The sequence below is a fragment of the Talpa europaea genome, assembly GCF_964194135.1.
Source record: "Talpa europaea genome assembly, chromosome: 5".
NCBI lineage: Eukaryota > Metazoa > Chordata > Mammalia > Eulipotyphla > Talpidae > Talpa > Talpa europaea.
The window spans coordinates 26,638,256-26,658,525 of record NC_140071.1 but is presented as its reverse complement, the minus strand read 5'-3'; the positions used below and the strand labels follow the sequence as shown (position 1 = coordinate 26,658,525).

At 38.9% G+C, this 20,270-nt stretch overlaps 1 protein-coding gene across 1 annotated transcript in view; it reads left to right on the top strand.

The window, feature by feature from the left end:
* The window catches only part of ARL15 (ARF like GTPase 15), a gene marked incomplete at both ends in the record, with an annotated part of 369,776 nt that overhangs the window by 105,537 nt on the left and 243,969 nt on the right, over window positions 1-20,270 (top strand). The window contains one exon of the mRNA XM_084234156.1: window positions 19,991-20,135. Within this exon, the coding sequence (XP_084090282.1) occupies window positions 19,991-20,135 (145 nt within the window). The remainder of the gene's footprint in view (window positions 1-19,990; window positions 20,136-20,270) is intronic.

The following is a 20,270-nucleotide window of genomic DNA, read 5'->3' as shown; positions in this document are numbered from 1 at the left end:
TGATTGTGGCCAAAATATTGCTGAGATCTTTTCTGTCCTCTCCTGATGAGGCTCTATGGAGGTTATCAAGGTCAAGACTATTTTGCTGGGTCTCAGAAAAATGCAGGAGCAATGAGGGACCATGAGTCTTGGATTTGCAACACTCTTATCCTATACTACATTCTCTGAATGGTGACTTACCACTGATGTTTTAGACGACTCTATCATTATTTTCATTCCTTTAACATTGAGAATATGATAATGTCATGTATTTTGTCTGTTTCAGAAGTGCTCATATTCTTTCATTGTAATTACGGTTTTAGACAATATAAGTCATGAAACGGAAATACATTGTTGAAGAAGGTTGAGTGGACATGAAGAAACTACAGAAATTAGGAGGCAGTGGAAATAATTGCTGAGGGTGACAGCTGGGATACTATAGTATTTACCACCACAGTCTCAGAGGAAACGCCCTGATGGTACTTTCTCTTATGGTACTTTTGTGTTTGTAGTATTAGCATCCATAATGTATCAGTCCCAGATTATGCATTTTGTTTTTTTGAAAATTCAGTTATATTGATTAAGGTAAAAAAATTATTTTATAACTACAAAATCAGCAATTTGTCTTAGAATTACTTCTATGAACTACTTCAGTGAGTCAACAAATGTTTGAGTTTCTGTGACGTAGGTACAGTACCTACATTGACATAGTTACAATTTCTGTCAAGATATGATGAAGGCATTATTGTAAAATAGTAGGTATAGAGTATATATACTGGAGAAATATGTAGCGGTATAATCAGCATGAATAGGTATAGGGGGCTTTCATGAATGGTGAACAGTCTGAGAGAGAAAGAATTGAAAATATTAAGAGGTTTCTAGTTTTTGATCATGGGTTAGATGATGAATCCATTTACAAAAAAAAAAAGGGAAATATAGGAAGGAGGAACAAATGGGGTGGGAGATGTGGTAGGTGAATTTGAGCTTTTGTTGAATACCTAAGATTAAGATTATCTAGGTAGAAATGTCCAACAGAAAGTTTAAAAGCACTGATTTGGTTATCCAAAAGGAGACTAAATTGGATTTAGAAATCATCGATATAGTTGTAGCAATGGGAACAGAAGAAATGGCCCGGGCGAAACATGTCAAATAAGGAGTCCTTGGACTTAAGTGCATTGGCTGGATTTTTTTCTTTACCACCTTGTTAATTGTGCCGTCACAATCACCAACATCTTCCGTATTTCCAAATACAATGGTTAATGGTGTGCTCTAATTTTTTAATACTCAGAAGCATCATTTATTTATTTATTTATTTGTTTGTTTGTTTGTTTATTTTAAAGATTATTTTTACAAGAACCTGGGTACAAGCCAGATGCGAGGGAGGGTGAGAGGACTCACCAGAGACAGAGTGGGGAACAGAACAGGCAGACTGACCAAAATACACTGCTGAGGGGAGCAGCGGGCGAGACAGGAGAGGTCTGCTTTGCCATGTGGGATTCTCCCCGGCCGGCTGGGATCGAATACGCACTGCAGAGGCTGCGGACAGCTTCACAGTCCAGTGCTCAACCTTGACTGCACCACCAGGGAGGCCCTTGGAAGCATTTATTTTAATTATTGTCTCTTCCCTCTTCTAGCACTTAACTGTTTTCTAGATTTTTTTTTCCCCATGAGACTGGTTCGTTTTTCCTCTCATTCCTGATTTATTAAGGCCGGACAACTCCATGATACTACCTAAGCCTCCTCTTTGCCATTGGTATGACCTTGGTGTTGTAATTCTAGAAGAAAAAAATAACTTGATAAGACTCAGATAAAAGTTAAAACGTGCCAAACCCAATAGAATATGATTTAAAAGATATGTATTCCTTCCATTCAAGGAAAGCATTGATAGAATATAGAATTTCACTAATCTCAATCTGATAAGAAGTTAGGAAATAGTCCAGTATGATTGTGAAGGATCTATGGCAGCCATTCAACATATTAGTTTAAAAATATTTATTGGGTGTGTACTTTTTGTTAGGCAATGTCCTATTTACTAGTAATGCACCAGTGAAAAAACCTGCAAAAAACTTCTGCCTTCATGGGACTTACATTCTGGTGAAAGGCAACAGACAATAAAATAATGAATAACTAAATTAATCAGTAGGCAAGAAAACAGTAAGTGCTGTCGAAAACATAAAGCATGTAAGGGGGGTTTTGGATGGGGGATATGGTGCAGCAGGAGAAAGTACATTTTTACAGAGTGATCAGGGTAGATCTCATTGAAAAGGTGATGAGTGAGCAAAGGTCCAAACAAAGTAAAGGCGTGAATGTGTCATGTGTCTGTCTAGAGGAGGGATTTTCTAGGCAGAGGGAATGACTAGAGAGGAGGCCCTGAAATAGGACTGTACCTACCATGGTCCAGGAACTGCAAGGGTAACAGTTTGCCTGGCACAGCTGACCATGGGAGGAAATCTTAAGAGAGGTTGTCATAGAAGCAATAGGGGGCAGGCTGGGAAGAGGGAAATGGTTGATTTTATAGGACCCTGTAGACCATTATAAAGGCTTTGATTTTTATCCTGCGTGAAATGAGAGACGGGAGAATTTTGAGTGGAAAAGAGACGTGACCTGACACATTTTAGCAGGATCAGTCCAGCTACTGTGTTGTAAATAGACTGGAGAGGGGTTAGAGTGGGAGCAGAGAGCCAGTTGTGAGGCTGTTGATTAATCAAGGCAAGAGATAGTAGTGGATTAGACCAGAGGGGTAAGGGTAAAGGTGGTGAGAAGTAGTTGGATGCATTTTGAAACAATTGCTGACAGAATTTCCTGATAGATTGGATGTGTGGTTTGAGAGAAAAGAGATGCCAAGGATTATTCCAGAGTTTTTTGGCTTGAATAACTTTAAAAAAAATACGGAGTTGCTGTTAACTGAGAGAAGAAAAATGTTTGGGAATGAATTATGAGTTCTGTTTTGGATATGTTAAGTTGTCCGTGCCATTATATTTCCAGGTAGAAATTTGTGTAGTAGACATCTGCATGTATGAGTTTATAGGTCATTATGGCCGATACAAATTTTGGAGTTAAAAGGAAAATTTAAAAGCATGCAATTGAAGAGACTTTCAGTGAGCCACATATTATCTAGTGGTGAAATGTTGATGCAATTAAGGTGCTGAAATGAGAGAAAATCCAGAAGAGGGTGGTATTCAGAAGTTAAATGAGAAAGTCTTGTGAGGAGGCTGCAGTGATAATTGTGTTAACTGACAGAACCAGTAAAAAAACACTGAGATTTGATCACATGATCTAGGAAGATGGACATCATTGAAAAGCGAGGAAAGAGGAACTAGAGGTTATGCTTCAAGGACTTTTCTAAAAGAGAGCAGAGAAATGAAGGATAAAGTAGGTATGGGGGAGGCCTTACTTCTCAACTTCCCTTTTCCTCTTCTCTTAATCCTTCCCCCAACTCTCCTTTGTCCTCCCTCCCTTGCTTGGGAGAAGTAGCAGAATGATGTGTGCTGGTGGGAAACAGCCAGTATTAAGGGAAAATTTGGTACTGGAGAGAGTGAGGAGAGTTGAGTTGCTGGAGCAGTTTCCTTGAGGAGGCTGAAGAGAATAGAATCTTGTGGTAGGACTGGTTTTTGAGAACAAGATAATTTATCTATGATATTAGCTTTAATATATCCTTAAACCTAGATAGGAAGTCATTATACAAAGAAAAGCATAATCCGTGAATTAGTGAAATAACTTCAGGTACAGAGTTGATAGGAAGAATGTTGTTGATCCAAATCTTAGGGAAGAATTAGGTAATGATCTGTAAATCTGTATCTGCTCCTTGACCAAAACCTTTTTTAAGAGATGACATTTCCATTACAATGAATTGAAAAAGAATTCTCTACTTGACTTATCAATATGGCAGAGAATAATCCAAATCATGACTTGCTATCAAAAGTCTTGGTTGAAATCCAAAATTATATATAGAAATGAGAAAGTATAATTTAACTAACATTGTTGATGTTTTTATGGTAGTTTTAAAAATAATGTCAATTTTATAATTAAAATATGTATATGTGTAGTCTTTAATTTGACTCCAATTAAAAATATCAAATTGAATAATTGATGTAGACTTGTGACCTTAAGTGTAAATGTCTTTATAATTAGAAATGAAATGCTTGAGAACTTAAGATTCACTAAGTTTTATGTTTAATTTATCGGAGTTATAAAAATTTAGTGGTCAGAAACCTTTTGTGTGTCAGGCAATTGAAGGGTTTTAAAAAGAAAATTAAAAATATCAGATTTATAAATACAAGTTAAAATTTGAAAAGGACTATAGTAATTGAAGCTTGTTACTGGAGCAAACATTAATCAAAGTGCCCATTAAAAAATGATTGCTACAATTTACAAGATTTATACTTTCTGTGAAAAATAAAATAAACTTGAAAAATAAACTTGCAAGAATAAGGAACAGCAAAGTTTTTATATATCTGGCTTAATAATTTAAACATTCCTTTCTGCAATGGATGCAACAGCCAAGTCAATTTTGTGCAAGAATTGCAGAAATCTCAGTGATCACTATATGTACAGACTCCTAAGTGACCTCATTCATCACTTTAAAAAACAAGGGGTTAAGCACTGCACTGTGAAGCAATCCGCAGCCTCTGCAACATGAGTTTGATCCCCGGCTGGCCAGGGAGAAACCCACATGGCGAGGCAGACCTCTCCTGTCTCGCCCGCTACTCCCCTCAGCAGTGTATTTCGTCAGTCTGCCTGTTCTGTTCCCCACTCTGTCTCTGGTGAATCCTCTCACCCCCTGGATTCCTGGCCTGTACCCCAGCTCTTGTGTGCATAAATAGATAAATCTTTAAATAAAAAACATCTAGTAATCTTCATATTTGTGTCTTCAACACTGACCTGTTTTCAGAATTGTAGACTCAGTAGTCCATCTGCCTATTTGACATTTCCATATGATGTCTTCTCACACATAACTAAGAGTCATCTCAAACGTAACTAAAACAAAACTAATTTCTTTCCCATTTTACTACCCCAAGTTCCAGCTCTTTAGTTGTTAAATCTAAAACTCTAGGTATCATCCTGAATTCTTTATTTCACTTCTATCAGTAGGCTCTATCAGTTAGAGCTCTGGTAGAAAATAGTGTCTTCAAAGTGGGTAATTTGAAGGGAGTTAACCAATGTGACTGCTTAGAAAGTTGTGGACAGAGTATAAGGAAAGGACTGCTAGTCTCAAAGGGGCAAAAAATAGAGGGAGGTGGTTTCAGAACTCATACCTAGTGCTGGGTAGAGGGACTTGCTGGGTATGGGCTGGGAGTCTCTCTGGATTCTGCTCAGCCTCTTGGGCCTTGCAAGAAGGGAGCTGCAGATATAAAGACCCAATTTCATTCTTTCTCACTTCTCTTTCCTCTGTTATGTTGAATCTGACTTGAAGCCATGGGGAGGGTGCTCACTGATGTAGTTCAAAGAAGTTAGCCTCCCTGTCCATGGGCCCAGGTGGAGGAGACGCAGATGGAAGACACCCAGCACAAGGTCTCCTGACGCCTGCTGTAGATTACTTCTAGCAGACATCCTAAATCAATTTTTCTCTGCATATTTTCTGCATTTTTACTCATTTTCCTATTAAAGATTACCTTTGAATTCTATTTTTCTTCATAGTTAATGACCCTCTTTCTACTTCTGTTTTATTTAAACCACACATTAGGATTCCACTGTTTCCTGACATACTACAGTAGGCAAGACTTCGAAGGTCAGCCAAGCCTGTTAACTAATATGCTTTTGATAGTCAGATATTTTCAGCACTAAGTTGTTAGAAATTGTGTTGGAATTTGGAGTTGAACGTATTTAAAATAGAATTCATTATTTACTACTTGATATTGTATTCTTTTCTAAATCTTTAATTTTTCTTTTTGTAGTCTCATTAATTATCAATTCAAGGAAAATAATGTTGGGATTTATAATGTTAGTGTTGTAGAAAGGTCAAAAGCTGAGATTCAGTAGATTATTTGAGGTTAAAGTTCAAACTGCTATTGAAGCTATCCCTGGCTCTATTTAGTCAATGGTTTTCAAATTATTTAGGGTTATCCTCCTGATCTCTCTCTCTCTCCTTCCCTTTACATCCTCATTCTTTGAAATCCCTACCTTAAGTTAATTGAATGTGAGTTAGAGTATATCCCTTGCCTCATTTGATCAAATTTTATTTGATAGCTTTTTTTTATTTTCTAATTCATTCATTTCTCACTTCTTCCCATGAAGGACTAGAGTGGTTTGTAATGAAAACATATAATAAACCATGTAAGAAGTAATAAGTGGTTTAAGATTGTGCAATGTTGTCATTTCAAAAATATCATATTTTAAGATTCCAATTATTATTTGAGGATGGAAAGAAATTTGCAAATTGCAAGAAGTTGTAAATTATGAGAAAGTTAGAAGGGATAAAAGAGTTGTGATTATTTATTATAGAGTTGGCTTTGGAAGCCTTGCTAATCTCAAGGCAATTTTTTTTTTAAGTAACATAGTTTTACAACACTTTATGTGATCTAGGAGAATAGTTTCACACCTCCTCAAGTATATGTTACCACTCCACTCCCACCATCCAAGCACCCATAATTCCTTATTCCTTTACCATAGACCATTGGACCGATGCCCCCCCTTTATTCCTAGCCTCAGGGCAATTTTCTTTCTCTGTCCTTCCTCATTGCCCCCAGATGATAGGACAATGAGGGTTTATTTTAATGTGTACAAAATTTGTTAAGACTGAAATTCATTCAGATTTTTACATATTAGAGGACACTTGCATTGCTTGATGATGTTTTGTAGTTCCCAAATGAACTCTGATTCTCATGCATTTCATGTACTTTTTTGTCAAAGCAAAATTTTATCTCAGGCAATGCCATCTCTGATTTGTTCATGAACAATTTCCATGAGGACCTTTATATCCACTATTATTGTAATTATAAAATCAATTCTGACACTAAATTCAGAGATTCCAAAGTATACCCTTTCTTCTTATGGGGAGCTACAGGGTCTGTTCAGGTGGAGTTATGATTCCATATATGGAATGTCATAAATTATCTCAACATATTTACCAAGTGAATAAGACATTATAACCTTTTCTTTCCTTAATTTTAATAATTTAATTTATTTACTTAACATGCTACTTTACTGCAAGCCTTCAAATTTTATTCTTTTAGGAAAGTTGAATTTGTCAGCCAAAGAGTATTTATTTTTAAATTTTTTCTTAACTGTAAATGATTGCTCTGTTTTTTTAATGTTTTGCATGTTCTAGGTAAGTAGTTTTGTTTTTGTTCTAACATTTGCTTCAGAATTATGGTATAATTTGCAAATTAGACAAGGGAGACTTGAATTATACATTTCTGTTAAGAATTAGAGTGGTCTTACCCAAAAAGAGATGCCAAAAAAAAAAAAAAATGCCCAGTAATATGTCCTTAGAGATCTATCTGTGCTTCTCATGACAAGCAATAGTACAGACTGCTTGATTGAGTTTTTGTTTTTATTGATTTTATTTTATTTTTTTAAGATTTATTTATGCATACAAGAGCTAGGGTACAGGCCAGAGGTGCGGGGGGTGAGAGGATTCACCAGAAACAGAATGGGGAGCAGAACAGGAAGATTGACCAAAGTACACTGCCGAGGGGAGCTGTGGGCCAGTCAGGAGAGGTCTGCTGCAACATGTGGCTCCCTGGCCAACTGGGGATTGAACTCGTGCTGCAGAAGCTGCGGATTGCTTCATAGATTGTGTCTTAACCCCTTTCGCCACCAGGGAGGCCCCTGAGTTTTTGTTTTTAATTAACAAAAGGTAGGTGCTACACACACCTCCAAGTATGTCCTGTCCCATTTCCCTCCTGTAAGATATCGGTGTTGAAAGGAAAGCAAGAATATGCAAGTTTGGACGTAAAAGCTGTCAGGCACTAGTCTCCTACACGTACAATGCCAGCTCCACCTTCTTACAGGTAGTAATTTTTCGGTAGGCACATGAGAGAAGGAAGAGAATGCATGTTGAATAAATAGTGTGGCCACATGGGACCCTGAGAGGGCAAAGAACATTTCTTCAGGGAAATCCAGGCGGCTTTGCCACAAGTGTGCATTCTGCAACTGTCTGGATTCAACATGACGACTCTTAGCCCTTCCCAAGACTGGTGTATTCAGTCAGAATAAGTCCATGGGAGAATCACAAATAATGTTCTGACCATCTGATGTCATTGAATTTTAATAATAGATAAATTCTGCTGTCTATTAGACCAAAGAATAAAATGTACAGTTGATACTGTTTGACTGCCCTGCAAATGAATATTCTGTTTTAGGAGGCAAATCCCACAGAACTTGGAGTCAGGGCTTCCCCCTTTCATTACTGAAGGGAGGAGGAAGCTCTCTCTCTCTCTTTTTTTTTTTCTTCCTGGCAGCCAGGTCCCAGCATGAAACCAAGATTTGGCCAGTTGGATGCTCCCGTTCTAAGGTCAGTGGCACAGGGCTAGAGCACTCAGAGGCCAAACTTAGGTGGGCTCAAGTGGCAACTCCTAAACCTATTGTTGCTGCAGTGCTACCCTGGGCTACCCTAGTTCTTACAATTCTTTAACCTTTTCATCCATTCTGAATGACCAGTAGCCTGCCAATAAATCACTTTTCTGGTATTTGCAAACAGATTCCTATCTGGGACAAAGGAGAAGGAGGACATAGCTTTTTAAATGATGTTCAAGCAGCGTATTTTCCTGAGTAGTTTGAGAACTCTTGATAGAGTGGGTACTTTGTTTGACAATAAATTTTTTGATGATGTTCAGGTCTCATTCTAGAAGGACTTGAGTTAAATAAGGGATCCATGTGATCCCTCTAATATCTTCACCAACCTACTATATGGTTACTGGTTCTCCCTGCCCCCATCATGTAATTTCAGGCATTTGTACCTATATTAATTCCAGGGAATACAATAAAGCAAGTAGTAACAAGGTCCAGGATATAAATTAAGTCCACTTTGCTACTTTTAATCTTTTGAGGGAATGAATAATTATTTTGGTTAGCATTTAATTTTCGATCAGTAATTTGTGGGTGCTGACAGAAATCCGTTGATATCTCGTAGTTGACCCCAAGTAGAGTTGCCTTAATCTGAGTTCAACCTTTGCTTGTGAAGTTTGACAGTAGTGGGAAAGTGCCTCTTTAATAAAACACACCTTTAAATAACTCTCTCCGATTAATTCCAGCTTCTAAAGTGAGAAGATGGCTTGAACTACTGCTGCCAGCTCAGCTGTGGATCTGAAATATCCAGCTGTGCCCTTGTTGCCTTTCTCATCACCAATAACAGACTTTGCAATCAGAATCTGTCTGACACGTGTGTTGATGTGTGAGGCGAGATAGCATCTAGTTCACTGTATTGGCTCTTTAGTGCTAGACCATAGTAAACATTTGTCTTTGTCAGCAGTTAAGGCAGTGTGATTGGAGGGTGAATGGGGATAACAGGCATGTCTCCATAGACATGATGGGAGCTTCATAATAAAAAAAAAAAGTGATTTAAGATTAAGTGTTAATGTAGATCAGTAATATTTAAAAACTGTTTTCTCCTCTGAAAAAAAAATATCCAATTATCCACTGTATACCATATTATGATCCCTTTTAATAGCTCCTATTATGCACACCAAAAGGACTGCTGAATGTCACTAGCCAACATTATTTTTTGGTGTGTCAAATCAGATCTTTGTTTAATTATCTACTCTGAAAAGTATCCTGATTGGTGGTCACAAAAGAATCAGTTTTCTTCAGGAAAAAACTCTTCTCAGTTAAAAATGTAATAGTAACACCTGATGATAATAGTACTTATTGATTCTTAACTATTCTGAGCATTTGGTATGTACTAACTCATTTACTCCTCCCAACCATCCTGTTAGATGATCCTTATTGTCTAGATTAGGTAAGAGATAACAGTGGTGCAAATTCTCTAGAGATCATAGTCGGACTGTATTTCAGCCTGACTGTGCACTTATTCGAAGCCATGCAACTGTTCATTGGGGTGCTCATCCTACCACATGGTGGATGCTATGTCAGACACTTGGGTTCCAAAGTTAAGTTGAAAGTGGTGCCTATATGCTAGTGCTCCAAATCCAGTGGGGGACGATGGGCTGTAAATCAACTTTATTTGCCAGAATAATGAGTATTAGGGGGTGGAATAGGAAAAGTACTGAGGCAGTTTGAAGAAGAAGGGAGTTATAAGTCATCTCAGTCAGACTGAGGTCACAGAAATCTCCCTGGTCATTGAGCTGAATGTTCAAGGTTTACTAGGAGCCAACCAGAGGGAGTTAGTGGACAATGGTATGGAGAAACAGGGTCACTCCTTGTGGTAACATGCAGCACAAAAATAAGACTAGATCAGGAACTATTGGCATGAGGGCCATGTTTTGGGTGGGAAGATAATAAAATAATAAATGAAAAATAAATATACATAATTATTACATATGATAGTTTATTATATAAAATGTTACATAAGAATTATTATTCTTTTAAGTTTTATGTGTTAACCCTATTTCAATTGCTTAGAAACATTACCTCATGGAAATCCTGTAACTACCTCTGAAGGCCAGAAATGAGGCAGGGGCCAGATCATGAGGAGACAATGTGCTTAGATAAAGGACTTTGAACTTTAACCTTAAGATCAGTTAGTGTTTTAGAGAATGGAGTCTGGTAAGACTGACCCAGTAAGGGCACCACTTAGGGGAACAGTGTATGATTCAGTAGACAGGGATGATGCCTTGAACAAAGACTCTAGGGGTGGAGAGGAACAGGATGATAGTGGAGATGGAGCTGGACAGATTTCTAGGAATTGGTGACTAATTGGATAGATATGTGGGACAAAACGCCATCTTCCCAGAACCTAAAGATTGTTAAGTGAAAGAACACTCTAGTGTTTCCCAAAATTTGGGATAGGATTTCCACTGTTAGGAACTACAAGAAAAACAATTTTAGTTTGATTTGTTTGTTTTCCTCTCTTCTGTTACAAGGCTCCCCATCTCCAGTTCCAAAAGCACCAAGAGCAGAGAGAATCTGTTTTGTTTGGATCTTTCCTGGGAATTTTTGGATGATACTTAAACCCATTTCAAGGTCTGCCTAGGGAGCCTAGCTCTTTTTAAATGTTTTCATTCTCTGGCTTGAAGTGTACAAAGTATAGAAAAACAGACTTGGTCGGGAATATTAAAAGTGTTTATCTATTTTTATGCACTACTTCTGTTTAGAAATGTCTACTTAGTCACCAAAAAAAGAGGTATAAATCAAAAGCTATTTATCTTTCTTTCACTCCAGCTAAATTTGTATTTCTTTCCTCTTTAGGAAAAAAGTAGTCCATGGGCTGAAACTGACCCAGGGGACGCCCTGATTTGGATTCCTTTATGAATATGAAATATAAAAAACTAGGTTTTCATTATAGTCAGTCATGGCTGGGGAATTTATAGTTGGCTTTATTGGCTAATTCTGTTATTATAAAAATTGATATTTAAAAATTCGATATTGCAGCTAGCCATTAAAAGATGAGAATTACATGTTAAATATAAGAAAGACATTTTCTACTTTGCTTCTTCCTTTTTGCGTTTCTTAGTTTAAAACAAAACATACCTTCCTAATCTATTTCTAATATGAAAAGACCTGAAATTTTGCATAGGTAGGAATATGTGAGAATCATGAATTACAGTCTCTTTTATCCTAATTATCAGATACATATTCAGACTTATGAAACCCCACTTTTGGTTGATCCAGGGCTCTTGATTGCCACTGATCAAGAATGACTGAAACATAGACGGGGAGCCACGTGGGCTCAGCGCAGCAGCACTCTCTTCCATTCAAAGTCTCAGATGTCTGCCCCTCTGCAAAGCCGTGAGGCCAATGTCTATAGCTGCTAAGCATGAAATCCCCTGCTTCTGTTTGTTTCTTTTGTTGCCACGAGTTAATAGGGACAGAGACAGGAGACAGCCCAGAACAAAGCAGAAATAATGGAGTATTTCACCCCAAAAAGGAATGTGAATTGAGAAATACAAAGGGTAAGGCAAAGACAGACTTAGTGTCCTGAGGCAGTGTGATGTATTGGCCAGAAGCCTCAGCCCTGGGACAATTTCGGGCCAAAGCCTTCATCTGTGAGCTCAGAGCAGCCTACAGGGCCCAAAGGTTTGACCCATCCTCTGTAAAAACAATTTATTGTTTTTCCTGCTAGGGTCTTAAAGGGCCACAGGATTTTTCACCTTGAAGAGGGGATTGCTCTTGCAGATTGTGGAAGGGTCTTCTGCTTGGCTGTCTGGTGACTCAGGACCTCATCACAGTTCTCCATCACCCTGCTTATTATTTCTGCTGCTATTGGTGCCATTTTGAACTTACAAATTTTTTTCACTTGTTTGCAAGACCTGACTCCAAGATGTCAGAGCATATTTGACATTCACTTTTCTCTTTAAAAAGAAAGGATTAGCTAAAAGATTACATGTTCATTGTAGATCCTTTCCTTCATATGTATTTTCACACAAACTATTCTGCCCTTATATTTTCTCCTATATGGGCCCCTACACATTTTATAATGTTTAGTATTGATTTATGGGCTGTAGTGATATAAAATTTCCATGCACATATTTTAGGGGGAAATTTGAGGATTTTTTTTTTTTTTTAGAGATCTTTTCCTCCTCTCCCTCCCCTGCTATTGTATTTAGAATCAGAAATTTCTGCAGCCAGTATGGATTTCTCCTTTTAGACAAACATTGCCCTTTCCAAAGGATAAAAAGGGGTTAAATGAGAGACTCAGACAGACAGAAAGAGAAGCCAGCAATACTTTACTATCCTCTTGTCGTCCACCTCTTCCCTCTTCAGACCCTTCTTCTTCCCTACTTCCTAATTCAACCCCACAGGAATCGTTCCTCTTTCTCTACTGGGAGAAAGATCCTGGTCTTCTGCAGGATATTAAAGGAACTTTAGCCATAAATTGACAGTAAGGAAGTAGTAATACCATGACTTGTATCTTCCCTTCCCTCTGTAGCCTGTTCATTTATATAGATAGGCTTCCTGAAAATACGCTTTCCCTCTCTCCAGCAACACCCATTTCCGGTGGCTTGGCAGTGCCAGGGCCACCAGAAGACATAGGACCTGGAGCCTAACAGCCCAGGTTGTGACCCTAGTTCTGTTACTTACTAGCCTCTGGCTCATTTTCCTGTCTATCTGAACCCTCTCAGAATGCATGTAAGGTCTCCTTTGCATGACACGCCCTCCGATGTGAGAGGCTTATCGTTCCCATGGCTCAGAAATCCACTCGGAAGCCAGAATGCAGGGTTTAATTCCTGCTTCCACTTAAGCAAATTATCCGACCTCTTTTGGGCCTCATTATCCTCATCTTGAAATGGGAAGCATATAGTACTTTTCTATTTAGCTGTTCTCCTTAGAACAATGTAAAACACTGTATCTTGTGCTTAATAGTATTAGCTGCTTTTGTGTGTGTATTTTAAAAATTATTAGGACGCTCCTCCTTCCTCATGTCATTTCTAGAGCTTAAATAGCTCTTATAAATCCTATAACACATTTTGGTTGTATTTTCAAAATACAGACTCATATTTTACTATTACAGATTTTGAAAAAATTTTAAATCACGTAATTTTAGCTTTTCAGACACTTCTTAATATTTTATTCATTGACATGTTTAGCATTAGAAAACACTTCTAGAAATTAACTTCCTTTTAAAAACTTTTGTTTTTCAATGTGAGTATGTTGAGAGTTAGGATGTACCAATGCCTGATTTTGATTTTGAAACCAAAAGACTTAAGAAATGTACCCACTTAAATTATGGGTGAGTTTTCTCTTGCTTTTAGGTGCCAACAAAAGTTGATATTTCATTAATCTTATAAATATTTATTGAGCATTCTGCCAGGCTCTACTCTAGGGCTGCACAGATAGACCTGGTCATCTGCCATAAAACTCCAATATTTTTTTGGTGAGATCCTGCTTAAATAAGCAGGAGAGATATTGGATGGTTTCACTTATTGTGGAATATAAATAACCAAAAACATATAGTGGCAAAGCACAGCAAAAATATTTTGTGAAAAATATACTGGTTTCCAGAGGGAAGGGAGGAAGTAGGGCAGTGGTGTGGGAGGTTTGGTGGAGGGTGAGTAAAGCATGTTCTCACATGGAGGAGTAAAAATGTACGCCCAAAGTTATATAGGCATGTAAACAACTGACAAATTAATATAAATATGTAAATAGATACATTATGGAAATGAGAAGGAGATAGGATGGGGGTTTGAGCAGTGACTGTCTGGGTATTGGGAAGTCCCAAAACTGACTGAAGAAAATTTTCCAGCAACTATACAGAGCTTCAATCAAATTGAAATCATGCTCAGAATAAAATCTTGTATTCATGATGAAAAACAGAGCATCAATTGAAACAAATGCCATGTCCCCAAAGGCTAGGGATTTAGCAGCACAGAATGGTAGGAAATACTGGCAATACAGGGGCCAGTGCCAGAGGGGGAGGATTGTGAGCAACTCTGTCCAGAAATGTGCACTTGTAGGACAGCTCTGCTCCTCTATTTTGGTGCCTGGCCACCTGCGTAGCTGTGAAATCAAACTTCTGAACCAGTAACAAACAGGACCAAGAATAAATATGACTTCAGGTCAATGTGTGTAATTCTATCACTTAATCATTGTCATGGTTAGGAAAAAATACAGGTGTGTATAAGCTGCAGTGTTAGAAGTGTGTGTGAAAGAACCAAGGAATAGGAGGATGAATTAATTCTCCTGAGGGAATTGGGTGAAGACTTTCCAGGAAGATTCCTGCAGAGTACAACTCTGGACAGGAATTAGTCAAGTTAAAAAGAGAGGCCAGGATCTTTTGCACAGGGCCTGGATGTCACAGACATGAAGTGTTCAGACTCTTTGAGGGGATTGTGAGCCATTTGGAGGGTTCTGGAGTCACTTAAGTGGCACTGTAAAGGGAAATGAGACATACAGTTAGTGCGTATGCGTGCTTTACAGCAACGATTGTTGGGCGGTTTATTCATTGAGTACTTGCTGTATATAGTCCTCTGCAAGACCTGCCAAATGTCTGGCACTCTCTCTAACAGAAACGGGGACATTTTAAGACACTGTTGCTGCCTTGGTGCTGGGCCACCAGACTGAAATGCAAGTCCTCATTTTACCCTGGCAATTTAATCTTTTGCTTATTTTATTTTCCTAAAGCTTATGATCACCTGCCTTCAGGCAAATATTCCTTGAGGATTTTGCTTATGCTCTTTAGTTAATCCACTTTTCAGCTAAAGATTGTTTGATTTTTTTCCATAGTCTACAGCGTAGAGTTATTACTGGTGATTTTGGTCTTTGCCCTTTCCCAAGAACTTGGCACACCGTTTCCTCCCATACAGTGTGGGCATATGGAAGAAACATCCTGTGTCCTGACATAATAAGAGAGATATACTGAGTGCTTTGGAAAAGCAACAAGCCATAGCTGACCCAATGAAAAGACTTGTGAACTGAAACAGTCTAAGCAACAGAAACCATGACCTTGGATGTGTGCCCTCCCCCAAACCCCCATAGGTTTGATGCAAACTTCCTCTGTTTTCTGTTCCTCGCTGTAACTTACTGCAGTGGGTTGGGTGCCTTTGGTGTCTTGAGTTGAACTGGCATCGGATGGAACATGTGGAGGCTGCTATTGGCCACTGGAAGGGGGTGTACCCCGGTCTGGGGTGTGTGGTGTGCTGCCAGCCTCTGCCCAAGGAAGCTCACTATCATTTAAGATTCCTTAGGAAAATGAGCATCATGATGAACCGTTTTTACCCATATGGTGCCTATCTCATCGCATAATGCACTGAGCTGATGCCTTTAACAATCTCCTGAAGAAAGGAAGTGGCAGATAGTGTTAAAACGTTACTGGTTAATCATGGGGAGACTGAAGCATGGCTAGGTTTATGGGGCCTGAACAGTTACACAATGCCTTAGTGTCTGGCCTGGGAATGAAGCCCGAGTTGGCCGCTTGCTGTCAGGACTGCCGACAGCATTGTGTTTAGCTTTGTACAACAGTGAAAGGGGCTTACTCTCAACAATGCTAGAGCCGCTTTAGGAGACAAACACAATGAACTTTGGTACAGTATAGTTAGTCTAAAGGCCAAAATGAGTAATTTTAAGTAAATTGACTATGAGATCCAAAGCTTCATTAAGTTTTAAAACAAAAAGCAAGTGAAAACTATGTATAGTTTTTAGGAACAGATTCAAAAACATAAACATTCTTCTTCCATTTGAAATAGTATATTCTCAAAAGTCTTATTTGGTTGGCTCAAAATCTGACACTATTTCTATTATCCATAGGATTTATTTATTTTAAATAAATATTCAAGGATGTGGTGATTTATTTAAAAAATTCTGCCTTATGATCATTGAAAATCTAGTCTTTATGCTCCTTATCTTTGAAAGTACCTTATTTCCATAGCCTGTGGTTTTGGGGGCTGTACTGTGGTTTTATTCAGATTTAGTTTGACTTCTTCCCATAGGGTTGGGAATACAGAGTCTGAAATTCAGGTAAGAGATCGGGACCTAAGGAGATGTCATGTTTGGTATCTTTACCTCTGCATGATTGGAGCTAGGGCATGGACATGAGATCACTGGGGGAATACAGAGAGGAGATTAAAGAATGGAGCAGAGCAGAATGTCACTGCTGAATTACCTGTTAGATCAGAAGTCTTGAGTAACCTAGAATAAATGAGCAGGTGATATAAATAGTAGGTTTGGTTGCAACGATTTTACACTCTGGATTTTTAAAAAGAGCAAAAAGATGTCATTTTTGTAAATTTTGGAACTTTTGCCTTCCTCTAGAGTCTTCCTCTAGGAGATAGTCCAGGGGAGTGGCTGAGAAAAAAGGGGGATCCTTCTATACCCTTCTATACCCCCCCATCCCCACCCATACATACAAAGATGAATGTGGTGCAGTAAGAGAAACCACTGTGTGATTAATGGCTTTGCCTGATACAGTTGAACCTGGCAGAGCTTTCCTACGTGAATAGCTGCTAGCCAGTGGTGGTTTTGAGGGAATGCATGTGTACATGTGCACACACGCACACAATCTGCCTCTTAGAAAATGTCTCATCATGAGTCAAGGGAACTCAAGGATAAGAGAACATTTGCAAAAAAAAAACACTAAACAATATCAGGAAAACCTTCCTACAAATCCAGGATGCAATGTGTTGGCATCTAAAATGCTGTTTATAGTTGTGGTCATTAATCTTGCAGGAGAAAGCATAATGGAACTCAAGTAAGGCCAAAGAAGAGCAAATAATATGATGAAGGAGTGGGAGGGGTTGCTATAGGAAGGCAGACTGAAATAATTAGGACTCCTCGGGCTTGAAAAGACTGAGAGGAAATATGATTAGAGTTTAATAAATCTGAGAGGAATATGAGTTAGATGATCATAGAATTGTTTACCAGAAGTAGGCAGAACTTCTTAAAAGGCAATTTAAAGTGAATTTAGGACAAGGAGAAGCTCTTAGCATACTGAAAAAGAAGATCCCATACAACAAGATCACTCTCAGAACTGGGCTGACTTTTTGACACTGAAGTGAAGTGAAAGAGACAAGGGATTTTCTTATTTTGGCACTGTTTTCTTGAAGCCTGGGGGGCCCACACAGAGGACCGATCAAGTTTCCTATTAGCCTTTTTTTTTTTTTTTTCTTTTCTTGGGTGAAATTTAAATGTCATTCATTCTTCATTCAACATTTATTCACTGGGGGTAGATTCCAGGCCACATTCTCTGCTAAGCACTGGTCATACTGGGATGAAACTGGACACACATGGTTCCCACAGTCCAGTGAGGAAAAGAAACAAATTGTCTGTGTGATAAATTCACAAATGTGCTGTGAGAACTTGACCCGAATTGCTAACGCACTCTTAGGATTAGAGCAGGTGGGCCCAAGGGAAGAGCTGCTTTACTTGAGAGCTAAAAGCTGATGAGAAGTTAGCTAAGTCAGGAGCTGGGGGAAGAGGGAACAGCATATGTCGAATGCCTTTAGGTGTGAGAGAGTTTTCTTGACCGGAAGGGGGGCATGAGCAGGGCATCAGAGAGGAGATTGGTAGACATGAGGCTGGAGGTTGGTGAGTAGGTCATGGGAAGCATTGTAGACCATGAGAAAGGTTCTTACCCGAGTAGTGGAGAGTCACTGAAAGAGGTTAAGTAGGTATGATCGGATTTTATTTTTATAACCAGTCACAGTGGCTGCCATGTGGCCCACAAGAACATGAGTAAAGGTGCTGGAACCAGTGGAGAATGTTGATATTATACAGGTAATGGTGGCCTGGGCTAGAGAGATGTGGTCATATTCCAGCACTATTTCAGAGGTTGTATGGAATGGATTTCTTGACTAACTAGGTATGAGAAGTGGGGGAGAGAAATAATCAAGCTTGATTTATGAAAGGAGGACAGCCAATTAGGCCTCAGATTTTATCTCAGTGAGAAGAATTAGCACAGGCTTTTTATAGGTCTTCTCTCATGATCTCCACATGACCTAGAAGTCAGTAGTCTGTCTGCCTCCCTGTCCCACCCTCTCCCTTTTTCTTTCTCTCTTGAATTATTCAGGGCTTAAGTATTTCCGGCTCTACCAGTTGGCACATAGTTGGCCCCTAATAAATGGATGTCAAATAAGTAAAAAAGATCAAAAACTGCACGGATGATTTCCGATCTCCCAAATGCCCTTGCCATTCACTCCTATAGGGTGCTCTGGTTCATGCAGTGCACATGCCACGTGACAGTTCCTAGTACCCTGAGGTCAGCTGATCTGAAGCAGCACTTAGCAAAGGTCAAGATGGCAGTGATATACACAGGGACTCTACTTAATGATTTTTAAAAGCTTTTTATTTTGAGATAATATCAAAGAGTTGTAAGATAAATACTAAGAATTTTCCAGAGGCTCTTCTTTAGCCATACCAGTTGTTAACATTCTGCCACGCTTGCTTTATGACACTCCTCATCCTATAGACGTGGAGATGGCAGTGCAGGTAGAGATTTAGAATTCTTCTTAGCCAGTTAATTGCAGGCATCCTTCCACCTCTAGATACTGAAGTGTATGTTTTATAAAAACAATGACATTCCTTACATAACATAGTATAATGATCGACTCCAGCAAATTTAACCTTATGCAGTCTCTTTTCAGCTCTCACCCACCTGTCATCCCAATAATTTCATTTATGGCACTTTTTCCAACCTGATCCAGGAGCCAATCCAGAAGGCACTGCATTTCATTATCATGTTATTTTAGGCTTCTCTAACCTGGAACAGTTCCTCAGCATTTCTTTGACTCTCCAGACATTGAGATTTTAGAGGCGAACAGGCCAGTTGTCATGCAGAATGCTTCTCATGGTGGTTTGGCCTGAAGTTCCCTGGTGCTTAGGTTCAGATTGTGGATTTTGGGCAGGAAGGCTGTGTAATGACATCAGGTCCCTTGTGGAACACCTGTCACAGCAGGAGGAGAGGCATGAAGCCCATATAGATACACCTCAGAGATGTTGTGGGTTCAATTCCAGTTGACCACAATAAAGCTAGCAGCACAATAAAGTGAGTCACTCAACATTTTTGGTCCCTCACTGTACATAAAAGTTATAGTTATACTACACTGCAGTCTATTAAATGTGCAATAACATGTGTCTGAAAAAATGTACATACCTAATTAAATGTGACATAGAGACTTAGAGTGAACACCTGCTGTTGAAGAATGGCACCCATAGACTTGCCTGGCACAGGTTGCTGGTTTTATCTTTCATTTGTAAAAACCCAGTATCACCAGAGCACAATAAAGTGAAGCCCATTAAATGAGATTTGCCTGAATGTCTCGGGCCTCGGGATGTTAATTTTGATCACTTGGTTAAGTTGATGTCCTCTGGTTTGTCCACCCTAATGATACCTTTATCCTTATAACATATAGGTTATAAGGATACTTATAACCATTTAAATGGTTAGCCATTTTAAATGTTACTAAGCTTTATGTCCACAGTCTTATTTTTAAAAGTTGCATTTCCCCCCCTTTCTTGGCAGTGTTTCAGAGCACTCTGCTGCAAGGGACCACCTCCTGCACGACCAGAATATGACTTGGTTTGCATAGGCCTCACAGGCTCTGGCAAGACCAGTCTGTTATCGAAGCTCTGCAGTGAAAGCCCCGACAACGTCGTGTCAACCACAGGTGGGTACTGGGTCAGGGTCCCATTCTTTAGCTTTCTCATGATATTCTCTTTTCTTCTGCTTTTGGAGGACATCACTGTTCCTCCTCTCTTATTTGTGGCTAAATGCTTTAGTCAGTTTATTTCACTTTTGGGTA